Consider the following 24642-nt stretch of genomic DNA (forward strand, 5'->3'; position numbering starts at 1 on the left):
ATCGCCAAACTGCTGGATAGAAAGGCTTCTGAGTCCACCATGGGCCAGTGTACTCGCGACGCCTCTAATCGTCAAACCCATTGTATATTGCTAAAAAACAATATTACCTACATTATCGCATTCAAAACTAACGCTTAACATCTTATTGTAACAAGCATCAACACCTCCACAAAGTACTCGTAGTTGCGACTTGCGAGCGCAACTTTTATCGCTGCAGAGTTTCTTCGTGTGTGAATAAATTCCTCACGTATGGATATGTTTGTTCGTTCAAGGACTTATCAATATCGTCTCGGAGTGGAAATCATAAATTGCTTGTGATCTCGAGATCGTGATGCACAATTGCACAGTAACTTTGTACTTGTGTACGAGTAAGTAGGTACTAAAGGCAGCGCCTCGAGCGCTTGTCGTTTGTATAACATTATATTAATGTAAATTCCAGGTGTGAAAAGCGTTTAGAAAAGTTTAGAAAACATTGTTATTCTTTATCAGTTTCTTCTAGAGACAGCAGGTATTGAATTTTATCTTTTAATTGATCAATTAGTGCGATTTGCAACTACATAGTTTGATTTGCTATTGACTAGTCACTAAAGGGTTGTTGACTCTACATATTACCAAGTACTTCAAGTACTTATATATTCTTCTGTGTATGTACTTGTTCTGTGATATTACTTCCATACTCACTAATTGTCTAGTACAGACCATTGTAAGAAAACGTAGGTAATATTAGTATCTACCTAAATAAAGTCTGTAATAAATCTCACATTAAAAACAAAGTGTAACTTAATATTAAATATCTTCTATAATTATTTAAAAATGTGTTTCAATTTACTGAGAAACGTTAATTAATTATAATAAAAATGCTCGTGCTAAAGAACACTTAGATAAAGCAAAATATTATGATTTTGTGGACATCAAATATTAAAGGACACTCGCCGTAATATCTGAGGCTGCTTTTTTTTCCACGAGCTGTCGCCCGGCAATTTGAGAGGACCAACAAACGCAGGGCTCGAAATGTAGTCATAAAGAAGTGATATTTATTGAAGTAATATTTAATCATTTTGATAGATGAATTTTTATTTTGTTTTTTAATGGGTAGTGAGTTTTAAATAGCTACGAGAGGATAATTTAAGCCAAGTGACTATAGGACTACTACAGGTAGAGCTAGTGGGAAACGTCTTTTAGATTAAACATTTATCTCATGCCTACACAATTGATGTACACACGACACGTTCTGCCGCATTTCCTCGACGTGTCTTGTTTCAGATATTACGTTTAGGTAGGTACTATCACAAATACAACCTTTTTTTACCTACCTTTTTCATTTTTAAAAACTGAAACTTGAAAATTAAACTCAAAACTTTAAAAATGTTACTTTCACTTTATTTCAAGACTAATTAAATTAAGTTAATGAGTCAGCTCTCAAAAGCAGCTGTACCTATAATAAGTTTTTAAATACTTGAAAATATTTGCTTCAAAGTAAGTACACGGCTGGATCTCTATTAAGACTGCTCTTTTGAGATAGACTACATCGCGGAATATTGAAAAGATTCAAGTTTACACACTCCACAAACCAGGTCAATGTCGCGGCCGGCAGAGCCGTACAGTCTCCCACGGAGAAAGATCACTTTCCACCCTTATCTGTAATAGAAATAAGGGAATATATAAATAAGGAAAAGTAACTACTAGCCGACGCTGCCGCTAACTGTACATACTCAGGCCGTATTTTACTATGCGCACGCACAATTTATAAACGCAGTAAGTACCACTTACTGCATTTATGATTGTTTTGAATATTCTGAATCCTGACATCGCGATCTATAAGAATCAAAGACCCGTTTTTTTCTATCTATCTTAGAACGGAAGATACATGTTATCATAAACGCAGTAAAGAGCAGATTGTAGGTTTCTTCACATACTATGTTAGCAGTAAGAGCACATAATAACTTAATATTACGTGAATATTCGCGCTTACTTAATTTGCTACACAGTAATAGTGCAGTATGTGCCAATTACATCATTCTTATTATGTTTCTACAATTGTTAAGTTCACCTTGCACATAGTATATGTGCAGTAATTCCACTTAAACACACACTGATATCATGTTTCCATAGGAAAAACAGACGACTTGTACTTAATATTAATGCAGTAATTACAATTATACTGCGTACATACTAAGGATAGTCAGAGTGCTGCCTAGGTGTTAACATGTTATGAACGCAGTGGCTGACTCTTACGTTATTGGAAGAAGTTGAAAACCTGTCCAAATGACAAATCTAGCCGAAGACCCAAGAGCTAGATTGACCCGACACTATACCGAAGATATCCCGGACGTGTCTGTACGAGATTAGAATGGCTCTTAAACAGCTGAAAAACAACAAGGCACCGGGCGATGATGGAATCACGGCTGAGCTTCTGAAATCAGGCGGAACGCCGGTACTGAAGGCTCTTTAGAAGCTATTCGATTCAGTCATCCTTGAGGGAAAAACGCCTACGGCATGGCACAGAGGTGTGGTGATACTCTTCTTCAAAAAAGGCAACAAAACCTTGTTGAAGAATTTATTTTATACCCATCTCACTTCTGATTCTGTTTTTGAGAGTCATCATGAATGGTTTCACGCGACATCTAGCCTCCCGAACAAATCGGTTTCCGATAAGGCTTTAGTACGATAGACCACATACTTATCTATGGCAGAAAACTGAGGAGAATAATCAGCAACTTTGTCTGGCATTTGTGGTCTATGAGAAAGACTTCTCTCTTCAAGCTACAGTCTCTCCAACGGTGCCAAATTTACTATAGATATAATCGTTGAAGGGCTTGTACGAATAGGCCACAATGTCAGTCCGTCTCCGGGATCAGGACTTCAGTTGCAGCGAGGGGTCAGACAGGGAGATGTCATATTTCTAAAACTGTTCACTACCACTCTGGAAGATGTTTTCAAGCTTCTGGACTGGAGCGGATTGGGCATAAATATCATCAGCGAGTACATCACCCATCTTTGATTCGCGGACGATATCGTAGTCATGGCTGAGAACGTGGAGGATCTAAGCTCAATCCTCGATTGCCTCAATAGAGCCTCTCAACAAATGGGTCTTTAATGGACAAGACAAAAATCATGTCAAATGCCGTGCTGTACCCACTCCTCTGAAGGTTGGAGACACTATAAGTTGTCTGATGGCCGCTGGGGCAGGAAAGTTCTTGAGTGGCGACCATGAGCTGGAAGACGCAGCTTGGGCAAGGCTCACACTAGGTGGACCGATGATCTGGTGAAGGTCGCGTCAGGTGCCTGTATACGAGCGGCACAGGACCAGTCTTTGAGGAAATCCTTGGGGGAGGCCGTTGTCCAGCAGTGGAGGTCTTTCGGCTGAAACGAACGACCGAGTCTTTATTTTATTAGATTGGTATATTTAAGATCTAAAAGTGGGTGCCATATCTTAATTTTTGATTGAATAACAAGCGATCTCAGCAATTATTTTGTAATACTTGTTTCATTTACCCCTTGGTCATTTGGGAAAGTTCAACATGAAAGCGTTATTGGCTTATGATAAGCGCAGTATAATTGTATTATTACTGCGCATTTTAAGTTTTGATAAATTATTTTGATTCACACTCCCACTCATAAATGCAGTAAGTTGTAAAGATACGGCGCATATATTACGTTGTAAGAACTAAAATTTAAATCAATCATTTAACACATGTACCGTAAGTAACGTAAACTACTGATAAACGCAGTAAGGAACAATCATACTGCATTCATGGGTAGTAAGTATCGAACGAAAACTTAGTTAATCCATAACATAAACAGTTTTTTAATAATTTTAAATACAAAATATTAATTAAAATACAAAAACCTCATATCAAAATAAACTTTGAGTTTAGCTCTATAAGCCCATATATTTTTTTTTACAAATATTTGCGTAACTAATTGTAGACACCCCAAAATAAAATTTCAACTTTGATCGCGTTTTTCTCGAAACTGTTCACGTGTTACTTACTGCGTTTATAAATTGTGCGGCATTGGGAGTCTAGCTATTTCGTATGTAAATTAAAATTTAACACAAGTGGATTATACCACCTTCGTTATAGATTTGAATTCTATATGGTCGCGTAGGATGATATACAGGATGTTTACTTTCGATACCAACGTGTTCTATGTGCAATTTATCGACGAAACCATACAACGACATAAGAAAGGATTTTCCGAAGTCACAATCACAATATGATCGGAGTTTATCTTTTCAAATATATAAAATTATGCAATATTATTCGGTAAAAGGTGACGAATTTAAAACGTCTGCTTCTGTTGACATGACAAACAGACATTAGAGGTCAGGCGCTGAAGTAAATTAGACCTTATTGCTTACTAAATGTAGGCGAGTGAAAAATATTTTGCTTGAGAGCTTTCAGAATTCTGAAAAGTAATCTAAAGAAAAGAAAATTGTAACGGCAATTACCTATCCCGTCTTACATTACTAAACAACCATCAAATCTTAACCAGCTTGAATTAAATGGAAAGTTTTATAATGATCAGTATTGGTTTTTCGTAGGGCTCGGGTAACGAAATATCGGAATTCAATAATACACCCTTTCGTTTAATTATCGAGGAAATTGTGACAGTCTTGAGGGAAGTGGCTATTTCCCCTCTTCCATCACTTACAGACAAATTCAAAATCTTGTTTAAGTCATGTCTAATATCGAAGAGGAAATTAAAAAGAAGATTATCTGAACAAAAAATTGTAAAAATACAGTGCTTTACTTTGTTAGATTTGAATCTATTTGCAATAACGGGACCTCCTCTTGACCCACTACGACTCCCATATAAAGCTTGAAGCCAGCTAGTGAAGGTTGAGTAGTCTCGGGCAATTTTATGTAGCTAATAGCTCACAAGATTGGTGTATACAGGGTGGAATTTTTTAATGCCACCTGGAGGGAAAGTACTCTTAATATTGTAGATAGAAAATTTTTCTCAAAGAAAACATTCCTTTATTTTTGAAAAGAAATAGAATTGCAATCAAAGATTTCCAATAATTTGCTTGCCACACCCGGGAATCGAACCAACTAAAATCTGCCAAAAATTACACCCTGTATTTTTATTACATCGATCGTTAGGGTTAAGTATAAGGATGAAATCTCTCTAACAAACTTGATAAATCAAATGAAAGGAAAACCATGAAATCTTAAATTATTTTAAATATGTACAGGAAATTGTATGGTATACATGGTAGAGAATTTTCGAAAATCTTTGAATGCAGTTCTCTTTCTTTTCAAAAATAAAGGAATGTTTTCTTTCAGTAAAATTTTCTATTACTACAGTATTAAGAGTACTTTCCCTCCAGGTGGCATTACAAAATTCCACCCTGTATATATCTATTCTTAAAGATGACTAAACCTTTGTTTTGTCACCTGTCATCCGCTTTTCACTGGAGGGAGGTCGAACCTTAACTTCGAACTCCTCCTATGTTCTTCTGATTAATTTCGTTGCGGGTCCAGTGACAGTTTAAGTTTTTCCCGTGACTAACTTGACCTTCACTGGTTGGGTTTTTAATGGCGGTCAAGCTGTAGATCCTGGCTACACAGGAGTTGCAGTCCCACCGAGAACGAGAGGTGGGAATACTTAGTCCCGTTTTGTCTCGGGCGATAGATTCTCTAGTAATATTTATTTACTACTTACTTGAATATTTGGACATCCAACACGGCCAACATGTAGGTAAAAAGGGAAAGAATTTCTTAACTTTAAATAGGCTTGGATCTTGTCTCAATTAAAGGCTTGCATTGTGGACAGTGTACTTATAATGTTAGCTAATGCCGAAGTCTAAGCACATTGTTTGTCCCCAGGCGCTGCTCAAGATCTCTTCTGCCTACCTGAATAAGAAGATCCCCAACATCCCCGACATCAAGGTGGATGGAGCGGAGGAGAAATGGTGCGTAAATAACCGAAGTATTTCTAGAAGTAAATCTGGCAATTCAAAAACCTTAAGATGTGGAAAATCAGAGATTCAACAAAACAGTCATAAAAAATACCGTTTTTTTTTGTTATTGTTAATTAATCAATTAATTTATTTTATTACATTATCTTCAGATTTAATAAAACTAATACCAACTTTTTGAATTTCTGTGGTTTATTTCAACATTTATTTTTCATTTGGTCTACTGCTAGCCAAATGGTTTGAACGGTTTTAGCACTTTTTACACACTCTGCATACCTCATTAATGTGTTACAAACTTTATCAAAACTGATATTTCAATAACTTTACTTCGAAGCTGGTCAGACCTTTAATATTTGTAATGTATGTACTTTAGCAATATGCGAAGCTTAGACGATGCCAAAAACTTGTTCAATACTTTTTGATTAACGTGAGTTGGGAATAAGTAAATTGGTTTCTATTTCTTCATAAATGAATATAAATGTTCCATTCTACTTGCCTTTCTCCTAACAGGTTCTATACGTTTTTCTTTAGAGTTTGCTTGACTTTTAATTACTTCATAACTCCAGGGCCCTTGGCTCTATATACCTACACTAGCGATACATTGTTACAGTTCATAATTACGAAGATTAGTAAAGTAAATTGATTGGGACATGAATAATTAGTGCGAGGCATTAATTATTGTAATACAAAGTCCAAATTTAGAAGGCATTCCATTGAATTGCGTCACATATCTATTGAATAAGTTATACCTACCTGACATTAGTTAACAATTTTAGGACATGATTTTGGTAAATATAAAAAATAAGATTAAATTTTCACATGATGCATTACTAAACCGAAGTAGGTACCTACTAATACGAAGTTGGATAAAACGAATCCACCAATTCACAAAGTACTTCTAGCAACAATGGCAAAGATTTTACTTTCATTGAAGAAATACAAATAAATAGATTTATAATAAAGCAGAAAATAAACCTCTTGTAGCCTTTGCGGTGCCAGTCCTAAGTAAAATTATTGTATGCCAATGTCTAAGTTGGATAAATAGTCCTTTTGTCGATTTGAATTCTGCTGTATTTTATATTTAATGTTATGTAAAATATTATTTTGGTTCTAAATGTATTCCTACGGCTTCAGAGAAGGTGGGGGTGAGAGGTATGAAAGACACAATCTCTTTTCAACCTTTAGATATATAAAAGTTACCTTCAAAGTTTTCAGATAGTGAAAAGTCTTTTAGAAATTTATTTCCATCAAGAAATATCTCAGATATTTTGGAGATAAAGAAAATGGCTCTTTTTATACAAGTATAAATAGTTGGCAAAAATATGTGACTAAGAATAGACAGGGACCAAATATGTGTAATTTTATATTAGGTATAAGAAGACACATTTTTTGCTCTCGCATATATTACCAAGGTTCACAACTATGTCGCATAAATAGAATTTGTGTATTCTGAAGTTAAACCTTAATTAACTTGGTTAGTGTTATAATAATTTGGGTGCGTTGTCATTTTAGCCGTCGGGTTTTGAAAAGCCAGCTGGTTGAAATATTTTATGAGAAGAGAGCAGCTATTCAGAGAAACCAACATTTTAGGATCAATTGTGGTTTCTTAAAGATCTTAAAATGACAGCCCTTTTATAAGTCTTGAAATTCAATATTAAACGTTGTAAATATGTAGATATGATTAATGATTAATTTAAGGACATTAAATATGTAGTTCAGGGTCTAAAAACTAATAGAAGTTCATTTTCTTGCTTAACATATATCATCATTTCAGCCATAGGACGTCCACTGCTGAACATAGGCCTCCCCCAATGCTTTCCATATTGATCGATTGGTAGCGGCCTGCGTCCAGCGCTTCCCTGCCACCCTTACGATGTCGTCGGTCCACCTTGTAGGTGGACGTCCCACGCTGCGTTTTCCGGTACGCGGCCTCCATTCCAGAACCTTTCTGCCCCATCGGCCGTCAGTTCTGCGTACTATGTGCCCTGCCCATTGCCACTTCAGCTTGCTAATCCGTCGGGCTATTTCAGCGACTTTGGTTCGTTTACGGATCTCCTCATTTCTGATTCGATCTCGCAAAGAAACACCAAGCATAGCCCTCTCCATAGCACGCTGTGCAACTTTGAGCTTCTGTATAAGGCCTATAGTGAGAGGCCACGTTTCCGAGCCATAAGTTATCACTGGTAACACACATTGGTTATACACTCTAGTCTTCAGGCATTGAGGTAATTTGGACGAAAAGATGTTGCGTAGTTTCCCGAACGCTGCCCAGCCAAGTTGGATTCGACGATTGACCTCCTTCTCGAAATTGGACCTACCTAACTGAATCGTTTGTCCGAGGTAGACATACTTGTCGACAATCTCGAGAATTGAGCTCCCAACTGAAACTGGGTAGGGCGTAACATGGACATTCGACATAAGCTTCGTTTTGTCCATGTTCATCCTCAGGCCTACCTGTTGGGAAACTCGATTAAGGTCTTCGAGCATTGTGCCAAGATCTTCCAACGATTCTGCCATGACCACAATATCGTCGGCAAACCGAAGGTGAGTGATGTACTCGCCATTAATGTTTATGCCGAATCCTTTCCATTCCAGGAGTTTGAAAGCGTCTTCCAATGCAGCGGTGAACAGTTTCGGAGATATAACATCTCCCTGCCTAACGCCTCGCTGCAGTGGAATCGCCCTCGTGCTCTGCTCCTGTACTCGGACCGACATGGTGGCGTTTTTGTACAAGCACTTCAGCACCTCGATATACCGATAGTCAATACGGCACCGCTGGAGAGATTGTAACACTGCCCAAGTCTCAATCGAATCGAAGGCCTTCTCATAGTCCACGAACGCCAAGCATAGTGGCAAGTTATACTCCTCAGTCTTCTGTATAACCTGCCGCAGCGTATGGATGTGGTCTATGGTACTATAACCTTTTCGGAATCCGGCTTGTTCGGGAGGCTGGAAGTCATCGAACCTACGCGCGAACCTACACTTTTGTTGACGTTTCACTACCGTCCGCCGTCGTTAGCTTCGTCAGCTGGCTTTGCCCAATAGAGTTGTCTCTTGCGAACACTTTGGAGCCTTGGTTCCGCTCTATCGCCTCTTTAATACTGTTAGTATTAAAGTTGCGAATATCATGTCGCAAGGACTTCCTTATCTGTCTATTGAGCTGCCTATATGCCGTAGCGTCAACAGAGGACTGCAGCGTCATTGCACGTCGTTCTGCCATGAGGTTGAGGGTGTGGTCGGTGAGCTTTTGCGGCTTGTCTTTACGACGAGGTCTAAAGAATTTAAGCCCAGCCGCCTGGACAGTTTCTACGAACCCGTTATTGATCTCATCCACTGACTCGCAGTTTTCCAGGCATGCAAAGCGATTTGACAACTCGAGCTGAAAGCTCTCGGGGCAGTGGATATAGGAATTGTAGGGTCGGAGCGTAGACTTCAACATATATACATATAGATATTTCATGGTTAAATGTATGTATGTATGCTGCAGAAACGTAGTAACCACTATAGACGAGAATCTACTGTTTTGTATTTAAATGCTTTTAAACAATTAAGGCCCGAGTACGCTTCGCTGTATTACATGTTCTCGATCAATTTTGCACCTAAAGTGCAGAACGTGTATTACAGCGATAGTTTGCTCGGGGCTTAAATATTTTAGCCGGATTCACACGATGAACACGTCCTATTGTCTAGTATGATGAGACAGTTTAATGGGTGCACAATATTCTGACACGATGTGCCGTGACACGTTATCTCAGTTACGCGTTGCTCTCGCCTTCCTGACTTAGATTTAGGTTATATTATGTGCTTTACTATGGGTATGAGAAGTTTTAGTAATATCCTGTTTATTTTACTTGTATAAATCTGTAATAAAAGCGAAATATCACTCACTGATTAACCACGAAATCTCAGAAACTATGACACCTACAAAGTTTAAAGGCAGGCAGGTTCCTTATTGAGTGTAGACATCCGCTAAGAACGGGTTTTGCGTGTTTAGCAAAATAAAACACATGCTAGCTTAGTATTGATGTCTAGTATCTTTGTCAGTCTTGAATGTAGTGGTAAGTGGTTGGTTGTGTAATCACAGAAGTATAAAATGTATACTACATATTATATCATTTTCAGTTATCGTAAATCTATAAATCATTGTTTTACAAGTAACTTCAAATGTTTTGCAAGGTAAAAGCACAAGAAGATTTCTTTGTACGAAGCGCGACGCTCTCTCCGAACCTTTAATGGACAAATAAAAAAGACACTGTGTAAATAGTGTGCAAATTTTAAGCATACAAATTTTCCGATAAACCCCTGATGCCCCGCTGAACGAAACGCGACACGTACGAGGCAACTCGAATTGGATCTATCACAGGATAAGTAACTTAGCAAAAATGCTAGCCAGATTTTTCCACTGTATAATCCAGGACAAGGTCCTTTTATTCATTTATCTTCGGACGAGTTCTGTCAATTAAATGTTTTTCTAGCTGGTTTAATGTATTTGCCGTGTCAATGTCTGCTGCGATTATACTCGTAGCACTGTGAAATATTTAGTGAGTATTTATTTATTAAGGCTCTCTTGAGATTGAATTAAAAGTCGAAAATAACTTTCTAGTGGCTTGATGTATGTATCTATAATAATAACTTTGATTCCTCATCATAATTTTTTCAACCGGACGACTGAAATGCTTCCATTAACTAACCCATATAATTAAAGTACAAGGTGTGTCCTAAAGAACTGAACGAATGCAATATTTTCAGAATAATTATTTCCACAGTCACATTGTAGATTGATTAGATATGGATGCACCAATAAAAGGAAATGATAAGGCCCGCTTTCGATTTCCACTAAGGCGGAGCAGAGCGGAGTGGAGCGGAGAAGTGTTTTAAATAACTATACAGATTTCATTATTTCTCCTCTCAAATTCTATAGAAAAACTAGCAGTGCCCGCGACTTTGTACGTGTGAAAATCATTTTTGCTCTGCACCTATTACTCGTAGCGTGATGGTATATAGCCTTCCTCGATAAATGGGCTATCTAACACTGAAATAATTTTTCAAATCGGACCGGTAGTTCCTGAGAGTAGCGCGTTCAAGTAAACAAACAAACAAACTCTTCAGCTTTATAATATTAGTATAGATTTGACGGCCCGACACTTCTCTTTTCTGCTCCCCTTCGCTCCGTATTGGTGGGAACCAGGCTTAATACTCAATAATAATTAATAAATAATAATTGGTATGCCTCATATTAAATAAATACTGACAGCCTGCAGCCTTGGTGTTAATTAATTGTGTCAAACAAGGGCCGTAGTATGAAATGATTAGGCGTTAAATGGACATTTGTAGAACGATGTCGTTTGTAAATATGAAATGAGTGTCGCCGAAGGTGTATAATTAACACGTCGCCAGTATATTAAACGGTATTCCAATGCAAAGACATACTGCAATTTGTAAAATTATAGAGTAAGAATTGTAGCGATGAAACGTTAAATTCAAGGGTTTATTATTCCGTCATTTCTATGTACGATGACGTAACGACTTTTACATTGAGTGATACAGATAAAATATTGTTATGTGATGTCAAAACAGATAAGATATCAATTAAGACAAAATACATGTAAGTAGAAACAAAAAAGAGAAAAAATATGCGGCAAGTATTCAAGAAATATTTAGGAAAGTGAGACACGCGAATTCTGATTTGCACACTGTGCCCTTAAGGCAAGCAACTCAAACCTCTCCACGATACAGAAGCTTATTCTGAAGTCTTGACGTATACCATTACCTCTCACCAGTTAGTTACAAACACCGAGATCCATCAGGCCCTGGAGATGAACACGATGCTAGAAGAAATACGACCTACTGCTGAAAACCACCAAGAACGGCTTTCCTTGCCCCCCAATGAGCTGGCTTCGGAACTGCTGAAACAAAGCTATAGCAACTTAAATCTGCACTGGAGAGTGTAAAGATGTAAATGGATAGTGTTCTCAGTGCAGATGACGCTTAACATGCAAAGGACATTATAATACATCCGCTCATAGTCGTGTAACGGATCGCAGATAAAGCCCAGAAAAAAATACGTTTATGACTGTGGTACGGATGTTTTGGGGATACATCCGCGGCAAGTATGACTAACACTATGTCACATCAGCTGAAAATTCGTGAAATTTGGCGTTACGAACCTTTCGTCTTGCAACTTGATCCATGTTAACACTTTCAATGTATTGTCTATGGCATGCGACACGTCGTGGGACGTGTTAACGGGCTGAAAGTTCGGTAGGTGTATCTCTCTCTACGCGCGGCGCGAGAATATTGTAACATAAACTCAGTATTTATTATAGTATAGTATTCCCACATAAAAATGTGTATTGATAAAATGGCTGATTTTGTTGAATATCTTAAAGCCTTTTAGTCCAGTCAATGAATGCCTTAACGACGGTGTGGAGAGAAATCCGTGGAACACAATTTCTGACCTCGGGACTTTATTTAGGCTAGTTAGGTGGTGAACATAGCAAAAGTCCCCGCCCTTAGCCCTTGAGCCGGCAGGGAGAGGGGGGTTTAAAGGTACCACTTTTCGGTATTTCGCTTAATCCTCGGAAACTATGCGTCCTAGTGACATGACTACTATGAACCAAAAAAAGCTTATTCAATTTGCTACAGGCGAGACCGTCAAGTTTTTCTATATCTTGTATAGTTTTTGCGGCATCTGCTCTAGAAGGTCTGTAAAATTGGAAATTTAATTTTTGTCTTACATGTTCCTATCAGGAGAAAATCGACTAAATCAACATTGAGCAAACACTATAGACATGCAGGAGCATGTTAAGTCTAGTTCCAGGGAGGGGACTGCACTGTGCGTATATTTATACGAACCAATTGGAGCCACTTTTGACTCCTCATCATTCAAAAACTACTGTGCATTAACTCTTCAAATTTGGCTCATGTATTGAGACTTGCAAGATATACATCAGCTTTAAATTTCATAAATATACCTCAAACGGTTATTTAGGTATTGACGTTCAAAAATCGACATTTAGAACACTAAAATCTATCTATCACCTGTGAAATGTTAAAATTTACTGGTTTTTTATTTGTTCCTTTGTATTTACATAACTACCTTTCTGGATGCCAAATTTGAACCTTCGAGGTCATCTGGAAGTGGTTAGAATTTGGTATATAGGTCAGACATGTAGATTTTTGGACGTCAATACCTAAAGAACCGTTTGAGGCATATTTATGAAGTTTGAAGCTGATGTATATCTTGCAAGTCTCAACACATGAGCCAAATTTGAAGTGTTAATGCACAGTAGTTTTTGAGTGATGAGGAGTCAATAGTGGCTCAAAGTGGTTCGTCTAAATATACGCACGGTGCACTCCCCTCCCTGGAACTAGGCTTAACATGCTCCCGCATGTCTAGAATGATTGCTCAATGTTGATTTAGTCGATTTTCTCCTGATGGGAACATGTAAGACAAAAATAAAATTTCTAATATTATAGACCTTCTAGAGCAGATGCCGCGAAAACTATACAATTTATCAAAAAAGTTGACTATCTCACCTGTAGCAAATTGAATATGCTTTTTTTGGTTCATAGTAGTCATGTCACTAGGATGCATAGTTTCCGAGGATTAAGCGAAAAACCGAAAAGTGGCACCTTTAAACCCCCCTCTCCCCGCCGGCTCAAGGGCTAAGGACGGGGACTTTTGCTATGTTCACCTCCTAACTAGTCTAAATAAAGTCCTGAAGTCAGAAATTGTGTTCTACAGTTTTCCATCTATAATGCTTTATTGACTGGACTATTTTTAGACAGTTAATGTCATTTTAAGAGCAAATGTGTTAAACCTAAAACGTAGCAGTAGTTTCGTAACATTTGAGTCGTTAAATGTCTTAATGGCACGTTTTTATATGGAAGACGTTTAACGTTTCTTCTATAAAATGGATTGGATTCATTTCTTCGTTGGATGTGACTAGGAAAAAGAGGTCATAATATGAGGTCATCCTTAGAAGTGGTGAGGTCACCAAAGATTTACCTACTTAGTTTCTCTTGAATGTACGAGTAAGAATTTAATGTTTCAAAGCTCACGTACGAAAAATATGCGAACTGTAATGTAATTATTTCTTAATTGAAAACAATGAGCCGTTACCCTTAACAAATTTAATTAAGCAGATTGCTGCAGCATACCAAAATGTTGGCTACAATCCAATCCAACCTCTGCTTCAAGTTCTGGACATATTTTCAAAATCTACATGAATAAACTTTGCTTAGATCAAGGTCCCATCTGAGATTACTATGAATTCAGGTCCTATTTATTGTTGTGATAGAAGTATGATAGTAATATTTAAGTAGGTCACTTGGAGTGTCCTCTTCGCAACATCTTCAAGTATTGTTTGGAATACAGCGCCTAGAGCGAATAAGTTTTAGCAAATACCCTGACTGAGTATTTGTATGAGTACGAATGCTAAATAAAATAGAAATACGTAGATAGTATTTTGTTATAAGTATATAGACACCGTCACTTGTTTAATTGAGTGAGGATTGAAGTAAAATATTTTTTGGAATATAAGATTATAATAATATTTTTATTTACAAGTAAGTACTGTTAATTATGAAAAATCTAAAACGTTAAAATAACGGTATCGTTGTGGCCAATGAGATGCTGTCATAGTGATATTGACAATACGTCAATGTCACGCTAGCATCAAACGTCAGAATAGAGGGACGCGCGGAGATGACTCCGCGCGCTTTTGTGCTAAGTGATGAATTGTATCTAAAATAAGGCAATATAGTGTGAAAGTTGAGTATCCAGTGTTTTATTTATGAGAATAGATCTACCGGCCTTTAATAGGTAGTACCTTTCTTTAATAGGCATCTGGTCTTGAGTATAGCGCAAGGTTGTTAATTTCAGGAGACATAGCTTTTCAGGTACATTATCTTTAGGTGCGTGTAGTGAATTTGACGTTCCCGGTTCGACCGAAACCAAAAATCTAAACAGGAGCACGCCTGTATGCGAAATTCAATCAGGTTTTAAGGATTTTCATGCTCACATACACAATGACACTATATCACAGCTTTGCGTATTTCAATCACACGTTGTATGATTTATACGTACAGATATTATTACTTGTATATACGTACCTACTCCTGTATAAAATATTCAAGTCCATCTGAGCTTCTGTCAACCAGTCTGACATAAGTTATTCTGGAACATGCCAATCAAACGTGTTGCGATTTGCGCGAGATAAAATTGATGTTAAGGTCTCATATACAAAAAGAAAGTCTATCAAAAGAGAATAGACTTGAACAACAACTACATATTATAAGTTAAGCACATGGATTTCTGAGGATTTGATTTAAAAATATTCCAGATTTCGAACTTAAAAAAAAACGTTTTTGCTAACATCACGAAAAGTTTCTAAGTCATAGTAAGCACTTGCGGAGCGTAAAGGTGACATACCTACAACAATATTATAGAACTTACATAACTTATTTGCCCTTGCGATAGTTGAAGACTTGCAAAAATCGAGTTATAAAACCTAAATTCACTTCGAATTTAAAGCAAAATTCGAGCACAGATTTAATCCTTCTCTCGAAACTGTCAACTGAAATAAACTAAGACCTTTATCCTCGATGAAAAAAGGGTCTAAAATTTCCCAATTATGAAGTGTCTAACTAAAATTAGTCATTTGCCGTATCTTTGTACGTCATATTTTATCGTAAGTAGTGTAGTTTGTATTTATGCTGCTCATCGAAAATATGCAATACCTTTTTAGAACATGGTTTACTTTATTTTACCTCGAGGGTAATAGGTATGTACTAACTACATTATGCGCTAAAATCACTTGAAAGCTTCGACGGGTAACCTAATATCTGTATCGCAGTCACCCGGCATGTGGTCGTGAATTAGTCCCACCTGAGGTAGTTATTTACAAGCAAAGGCTAGTTGGGAGTCGATATAAGTACAGGATGGAAACTATAATAACGATTAACGAATATTGTGTGGCTATACTAAATGTATCATGGATGGAAGCCTGAAATATCAAATTTTCGGATTTATCCAGTTTATTCTGTAACCTATTATTGATGTCGTTGGATATAGAGCTCGTGAAGAACTTTCAGGATTCGATTACTTGTGTAGGTTAAAAAATAATCGCGTAACATCACTTATCGTTTCCACCTTGTATAAACACAAACACAGACTACAAATATTTTAGAGCTGGCATTTAGAAAATAGATACCACATTTAAAAATAAAATAAGGGCATCATTGGAAGCACTTTACATTAGTCGCTAGACAGGCATGCATTTTTGATTGGCCAACATTAGTGATACAATCTCAGTCCACTTCCATTTAAATTAGCATTAGCGAGAACCTAAATAGACCCTACACAGTTGTTGACTGACGGAATTACCTAGATCCAGTTTGAATTTATTCATTGTTCCGAATTGTAGTTAAATCGAATAGAGCTTTATTAATATTTTGATAATTTATTAATATTTAATTACTTGTTAATTTGGTTTTGTAAAGAATTAGGACGAATTAAAATAATTGAAAAGCAATTGCGTATAAATATGAGCGTGTATTGAATAGAATAAGGCGATGGTCACACTTGCATGAAGAGCTTTCAAGCTTTATCAAGGTTGAGAAAGTTTCGATTAAATGAGTTATAATCTAGTGCTAGACCAAGCAACTGCATCAACTTAATGTAGGCTAAGATGTTATTGTCCAAATATTAAATGACAGAGGGCATTGTGCTGATATCCTTCCAGCACTATTGATATAACACCCTGTATTCACAAGTAAGCCTGCTTGATTATACAGCCTGTCACTGTTGCTCAATTTACAACATTCAGGTCCTAATAGACACGTACTTAGACGTTGATGCACCGGCAACGACTGGACCGGACGGGTGGAATCAATCAGCCATTATCTTCAATGTCAGAATGGATCCTGGCTAACTCATATTAAGCCCTACTGAATTGCATTATTAGTAAATGACGTCACTAGGTAAATAATTCCATCTTAGGGTAGGTTGCACCATCTTACTAAAACTTTAACAAACGTCAAAAGTTTGTCAAACTCCATACAAAAACATCGGCTAAAGTTATAGTTACGATTAAAATTAAGGTGATGCAACTGAGGTTTATGCCTGTTTTCATCATCTATCCCTAATTTTTAAGTGACTCCTATGAAAACAAAATTCCTGTTATGTGTTACCATAAGGCTCACTTAAAAATTAGGGATTGATGGTGAAAACGGGCATAAGTCTTACTTTGAAATGTGTTATTTACAAAGCATTTTATGAATTTTCAGGCACGATGTAATGTAATGCAGTGTTTAATAATAATAATTTTAAACATTGTTGATCAGTCAGAGACTTAGGATCGCTAGCGCTTATTAAGATAATCAAAACAATGGAACAAGATATTCAATTTATTTTAAGTAGTGCTTATTCGAACAAGAATTTAACATTAATCTTTGGAGTAAAAAAATGAAGTCCATTATTTCATAATAAATTACGAGTAACGAAAATATTTTCTAGGTACAATTAAGGGCTTAATTGCGGTTGTAGTTAAACTATATCTGTTTCCAATCAATTAAGGTCTCGTCTTAATTACGGCAAAATAAATGCCTAGCCTGATATTTAGTCTACATACAAATGGAAAGTCATCTCGCGATAAAATTCTAGGTGAATAAAACGTATTTAGGTATATTTATCCGGAGTTATGGACATTAAAATTATTTGTTTTTGTATCAAAGATAATGACAAGACATTTTCAGACGTATGAGACCAGTCCACACAGCAAAGGAGGCGTCCATTAATTACGTGAGACAATTTTGGCTAATTTTCAACCCCCTCTCCCCCTTGGTGAGATTTCATGGAGATTTTGCTCAACCCCCTCCCCCTCCAACCTAATCTTACATGAGATTTTTCAAAATGCGTAATTGCAACCTAAATGAGTTAATCTATGCTTCAATTACTAAGTACATTCGATTTATACATAATTAATGTATAAAAAAACCTTTCTTAACTTAGTAATCTTTCGTAACGTATCATAATGAGATCGCAATTAAGTGAATACCTTTTCGGTTTCGTTGTAGAATGTAATGTAAAAGTTGTAAAATTTCTATTTAAATTCACTGATTCTTGCTGAAAAAATATTACATTTCATGATATTTGTCGAGACTCCCCCCGCCCCCCCTCTAAATGTCTCACGTTATTAATGGACGCCACCAAATAGATACTCATCACTTATTATTAACTCACACAAAGTGTAAAAATGAAATGTTATCGACGTGCAGTGCCAGTCGAAGCCGTATCAGAAATGGACAGTTTATTGAATTATTAATTGAAATATTTTGGAAACAGAGACCGAGCTATTTCAGAGAAGTCAAGTTATATCAACTTTTCAATTAAAAATAGGTTGATGCATATGCCTAGAGCTAACACGATCGTTTGGTATTAAAGTTAGCTTGCCGTATTTTTTGTTAAATTGTTAAAATCGTCTATTAGTTCGGAAAATTGCAAATAGGTTGAGTATGACCATGCGAAATACGCAAGTCTTTCTGGATAAACCAAAATTAACTACCTAATAACTACATGAATATCAGTACTGAATAAACTCTGTGTAAATATATTCGGCTTAAATAATTAAAAGCAATTCATATTTGCCTCGACACGTGTAAAGCCTGCGCTTGATGGTACGCGGGCGTTCTTGCTAAACGTCACTGTATTGAGCAAACCCACACCAACGTCACACACTGTAAACAAACTCGTCGAACATTTTTATAAAAAAAATACGGATTTGAAAAACATTCCTGCTTCCATTTTGTTCGACAGTCGTGTAAAATTTGTTTTTTAAAACATTCCTGTTCTAGCACCCCAGGCTTTAGTGCAGGTATTAATTAAACCATCTAATCCAAAGAGCCGACACGAACAGAGTAGTAAACTAATTGAAGAGTTTAATTCAATACGTATTACGTACTCATGAATTTCTTATATAGGATTTTCCGAGATTTAATTTTCAATCGAGGTGTTTTATTTATTTATGTTTGATTATGGGGTACGATTAGTTCATAAGTTCAAGTCCATTATCATCATCATCATCTACAAGTCCATTGCTGAACAAACGCCACAGTAGTTGTAGGTCTTTTTTATACAGCGCTATTAACTATCATCCGTCCACTTTGCCTGGGTGGGCAACTGCGTCTTTCAGACCGTAGTCACCAATCGAGAACTTTTCTTCCTCAACTGTTGTCCTGCCACTTCAATTTTATACCTTGAAGAGTGTGTTATGATTTATGTCTGTTTCTGTGACGGGTCTGGGTGTTACTATGTATAATATGTATGTATTAAAAAAAAAGTATATAAGTAGTATATCCGTTAAGCTAGCACCCATAACACAAGCATATTAATTGCTTACTTTGGGGCTAGATGGCGCTGTGTGAGATTGTCCAAAGATATTTATATTTATATTTATTTATGTATGCTGACTGTTATTTTGGACACGCAAAGAACACCATATTTAATAGCTCTAATAGCCGGTCACTAGTTAATTGTTTCTAAGTGTACAATACCTATAAACTTTCAACGTGGTAACTCCTTTTAAACATAAAATATCACAAGAATGACAAGTAAATAGCGCTATCTATTTTTTACTCATCTGCGGAGCGGCGTGCCTTTCCACGGCTGGGGCAGATTCGCGGAATCGCTCCTTCTGTTGTAGAGTTGCGGTTTAGGGAATGATGGTTGATTATTTAGAAAATGCAGTATTCTCTTGTCTTCTAACTTTACATTAATTTATAATATTTGTTGAAAATGTTTGTAAATCTAGATTTTTCATTTTCGATCCAATATTTTGCTGTTTAGAATGTTAACTATTGTTGTTAATCTCTAATTAGGTATAACCTGGAAAAAACATAGGTACAACCTAGTTTAAAACTTTTTTTTTTTTTTGGAAACATTAAAATTACCGCTATCCAGAAATTCCTTGTCATACCTACAACATTTCGTTCGTTAATGGCATTACACCAATTGAAGTCAACTCGATGGTTCAGAAGTGTATGTACTAGTAAGTGGATAGCTGTGTGTGACTCCCACTGATGCCACCGAAGTGGAAGGGAATTTTAAAATAAAGTTTTTTTGCTGCAACGACGACGTTAAAAGTGTATTTATCAAAGCTCTTACCTTCATGATTCGATTTAAAGGGCGTTTGCGGCTTCTAGCTCGGAATCTAGACAATAGGGCAAGACTTGTTTATTAATTGAATTTGTGTTGCCTCAAGAGCTTTCGAGTAGTTCTAGAGCTTTCTTAGAATCCTCTTGAGATACACAACGTTTACCTCTACTACCTTTACATTAATAAAAACTCAGTGATTTCCTGCTGATGAATTTCGTTTAATTGTAGGAAAATGAGTTTCACTTTATAGGATTACATAAAGTTTCTGTTGATTAGTTTTTATCGTAATCAAGCCGGTAGATTTTGTGTGGAGCAGCACTAATAAACTTCATTTAATAATTTAGTTTACTGTTCAGCATAAGCTACGTGCTAGTGCTAAATCTTGATCAAATATACAATAGAGTCTTGATGAACATTGCAGACAGTATTAATTTGTGCTCTTGCAATTCGATTAATCACAATTTAATAACTATGCACGTGATGAAGCGGGTTTATAAAATTAGTTTTAGTTTGTTTCTTACTTATCATGAGCCTTCGGACTTTTGCCTTTATATTTATGTAATTTTTAAAATGTAGCATGAAGGCGATGGCTGCAGGCCGGTGCCAACCGGCCTTTGTGGAATTCATTGGGGGATGCCTATGTTCAGCAGCTTAGTGGACGTCTTATAGCTGAAATGATGATGATGATAAATGATGATGTAATTTGCTTACTTAGTTTTGAATTGTTTTAGTGTTCACCTACCTACCCACGTTAACTTATTTAAAAATGTTTTAGTAATAGAATGTGTTTCTTTAATTGGCTTATGTTCAAGTTGTATCTTCCTGCACATTTATGTACAATTTAATGCTGTTGAAACATTGTTAAACAAATAAAATAAAAATACTTAGACAGCCAATTAAAAGTTTCATGCGTGACTTGTTGAATGCTGTTTGTGGCCAAATTGCTTTTAATCATGGCAATTTTTCGGGGTAACATTAAGATCCCCGTCTCAGTTCAAACTATTAAGATTAAAAGCGAAATACCACTCACTGATTAATTACGAAATCTCAGAAACTATAACACTTAAAAACTTGAAATTTGGCAGGTAGGTTCCTTATTAGGGTGTGTAAATGCCTAAGGGTGTTCCTAAGAAAGACAAACGGCGTGCAAACGGGGTCCACGCGTACGAAGTCGCGGGCGGCCGCTAGTATTTTAGTATATAAAAGCTGTCATTTTTGAGAACTCCTTTCATGTACGAAACTGGACTGCCTGTCACTCAAATGCTGAACGCTGCGCGTTTAACCGTTAGACCTCAACTACATTGTGACGTATTAAATGCTGTCAGACTCCAATTTTCACGTCTTGTCATGTCATGTGTTTGTACTCATAGCTACCATTTTGAACTACAACTTGTTTCAAGACCTGCATTGTTCGCGTTATAGCCATATAGTTTTTTCATAGTTTGGTGACTGAGTTTATTGCGGCGCTTCTTCTCAGCACCTGCCAAATGTTTGTCTCGAAGCGCAGGTAGGGCAAAAAATAATGAGATATGCATAGGCTCCTTAAGAGTATTGGAAGATTGGTAAGAACTACTTTAATTAGTGTAAACAAATAAAGATATTTTAGATTATGATTTAGGGATAATTCTAATAAATGTCAAAATAGACTGTCCTCCATAGACTACAACCTAGTCCTAAGCCCTGGCCAGTTATAAATGCGAAGCTCCTATTAATTTGTCCATCACGCCTTATCTCCCTCCGTGCCGCGAGGGCTTTCAGATTCGAAGTTTTGAAAGTGTTCAGCAGGACATTGCAATTTACTCGACTATATTTTCTTATTCAATTATTAAATTAATGAGGCGTAAATAAATTCGTAGATAGATATATAATTGTATTATATCGTTTATCGTACCTACTGCAAAACGCAGCGTTGGTCGTACCCTATAAGGTGGACCGACGACCTTATAAAGGTAGCAGTAGTGGAATCATTGGGGGAGGCCTATGTTCAGCAGTGGACGTCCTGTTGCTGAAGTAATGATGATGAAATACATTAAGAAAGAAAGATTTCTAAATACATTAACGGTTCTATTTGAAGATATTTTGCTCCAACCGTCACTAACAACAAAAAAGTTCTGTAAATCATAATTACTTTGCCGGTTTTTAAAATACCTACCGTGCTATTTTTCCAAGGCATAAAATCATCCATTCAGCCACTAAGTAGGTATTGTACAATCGAACAAACAGAAGCCACGAAATCTCCTTTGAAATTCTAGAAAACTGTAATCATAAAAATGTTTTCTGTGTTTATAAAATAACAATACTTTTTAAGACTCTTGTTATTATAATAATAACTAATTTACTTTAATCGTAAGAAATATTTTGCAAAATTTAAAATAGGACTATTACAACATTGTTTCAAGTTAACTAACGCTCTTACCTGAACACGCTGTTGATATTTATAGAATACTAGCTGACCCGGCGAACTTTGTTCCGCCTTAATGGCAATAAATAACGGGATAAAAAGTATCCTATGTCCTTCTCCTGGCTCTAAACTACCTCCCTGACAATTTTCAGCTAAATCGGTTCAGCCGTTCTTGAGTTATAAGTGGAGTAACTAACACGACTTTCTTTTATAATATAGATATAGATTAACTGTAACTAACTCTGTTATTCGTTATTGGCATTTTAAAAATCACGGCAAGTGCTGCCTTAATGAATTTATAGACGCCAACGACGCTGGAGCTTTTAAATAATCTATTTTGAAACTTCATACGCGTGTCCTATCAATTACCGGCGGCCGCTGTTTGATGGCTCCTGTATCGGGTTAAAATCGACGGCTGTTGCAGGTTGGAATCCCGTTACAGGTTATTCACACCGGGCACCGTTGATCAAAAAGTCTTATTGCTAAAACCGCTATATCGTAATACAAATTGCGTTGTTAATTATAACAACGCAATAGTAAAGAAATAATTTAATTATTAATGTTTATGCGTGTTTACTGTTTATCCATTAACTGCTTTGTTTTATCTTTAGTGCGAGCTCTGCTTAGTTAGGGCAAGAAAATTGGTGATTTTTCTGTTTCTTTACTTGAGACAAATTAAGGGTATATTAGCACAGTATTTTGTACTTGACTCATCCAATATGTGTTCAAATGTTAATTTATAAACGAGACACCACTTCATTATGGTCACAAAGTAAAAGACAAACTCACATTTGGTTATCAAGGTAATTATAAGACTAGGAATGTTGTATAGGCGTGTCACTCCCACACTCTTGTATTCACTCCCACTTTATTTCCAACCACGCGAAGGTCTAGGCCTCAGGAATGACGGTATTAAAATTAGGGACAAAATCGCAGTCAAACTCGTACATTATTCATCAGTTTTCCGCTCCATCCAAAAATAACATCCAGTACTTTATATGTACCTACGACACTAAGTAATTAGTGCTACTTTGCAATATTAAATCAGTCAGTTAATGCAGTCAGATGTGATTTCGACTGTATAATCTACTTAGCAAAACATTTTCATTGATCTTGGAATTTATTTTAATTTAGGATAAAATATTAAAAGCTTAAGAGTTTGTTTGTTTGCTTTTACGCGGTTAATCTCCGGAACTGCTGGTCCGATTTGAAAAAATATTCATGAGTTGGACAGCCCATTTATCAAGGAAGACCAATAGTGGCGGAGCAGTCAAGAATAAAATGTTGCTAAAAACGGGAAATATTATACAAACTATTTTCATGCGTACGAAGTCGCGGGCACAGCTAGTCAAGGATAAAACAACATGTATTTTTCCGCTGGTAGATGAGGACAGAAAGTGGACACATAGTTACCCAGACAAGTAACTTTCACCACAAAAGCGTCCGGTTTTGGATAAGCTCCCTAATAAGCTTGAACGTGTTAACTGGAGGCGCGGACTGAATGAAGTTGACTCTATCCTGCATTTTAAGCTCGTAATCAACTTATAGAGTAAGTACATTGGCAGATGAAATTAAAATTGTATGCCGTATGACGTTCAGTCTTTGTGCTAGATTGTCAAGGCTGCACATAATCCCTATACCACTAACTAGGTATACATTGTCTGAGGGGATGGAAATGGATCAAGAGAATCTTGCCTTATTATATTAATTACTACAGAAAGCAAATTATTACAAGTTTATTCTGCTTTTAACGGTTAAGACAATATTATAGTGTACTTATACATATTATAATACTTGCACACCGTGAAGTTAACCCATCCGACAGGCCATTTTAACCGGTCAACGACCTGTACATACCTAATATCCGGGTCACTCTCAACACAGAATAAATAATAGTACCTACCAGCAAACCCGGTCTAAACTACAGCTACCCCCGAAACTGTGTAAAATGCATTACAACAGCTGTTCCGAAATAGGTTACGCATATATTTTATGAAACCTTACGTCGTTAGTTCAACTTGTAATTAGGTTTGTATTTTTAATTCATTCCCACTCCACTACCTCTTTCTAACTAGGTACTTGCGTAAATGTTATCTTTCTTAGTGCAAATTCTAGAATTTAAATTGAAAAACTAACTTTATTTTACCATCGTAAGAC

The 24642-nt window shown here is 36.5% G+C and overlaps 1 protein-coding gene across 1 annotated transcript in view; it reads left to right on the forward strand.

Annotated features, from left to right (window-relative positions):
- LOC135086564 (protein nervous wreck) overlaps positions 1-24642 on the forward strand; it is a 152201-nt gene that overhangs the window by 52112 nt on the left and 75447 nt on the right. Inside the window, exon 3 of the mRNA XM_063981316.1 lies at positions 5835-5920. Within this exon, the coding sequence (XP_063837386.1) occupies positions 5835-5920 (86 nt within the window). The remainder of the gene's footprint in view (positions 1-5834; positions 5921-24642) is intronic.

Source organism: Ostrinia nubilalis, chromosome Z (assembly GCF_963855985.1).
Source record: "Ostrinia nubilalis chromosome Z, ilOstNubi1.1, whole genome shotgun sequence".
NCBI lineage: Eukaryota > Metazoa > Arthropoda > Insecta > Lepidoptera > Crambidae > Ostrinia > Ostrinia nubilalis.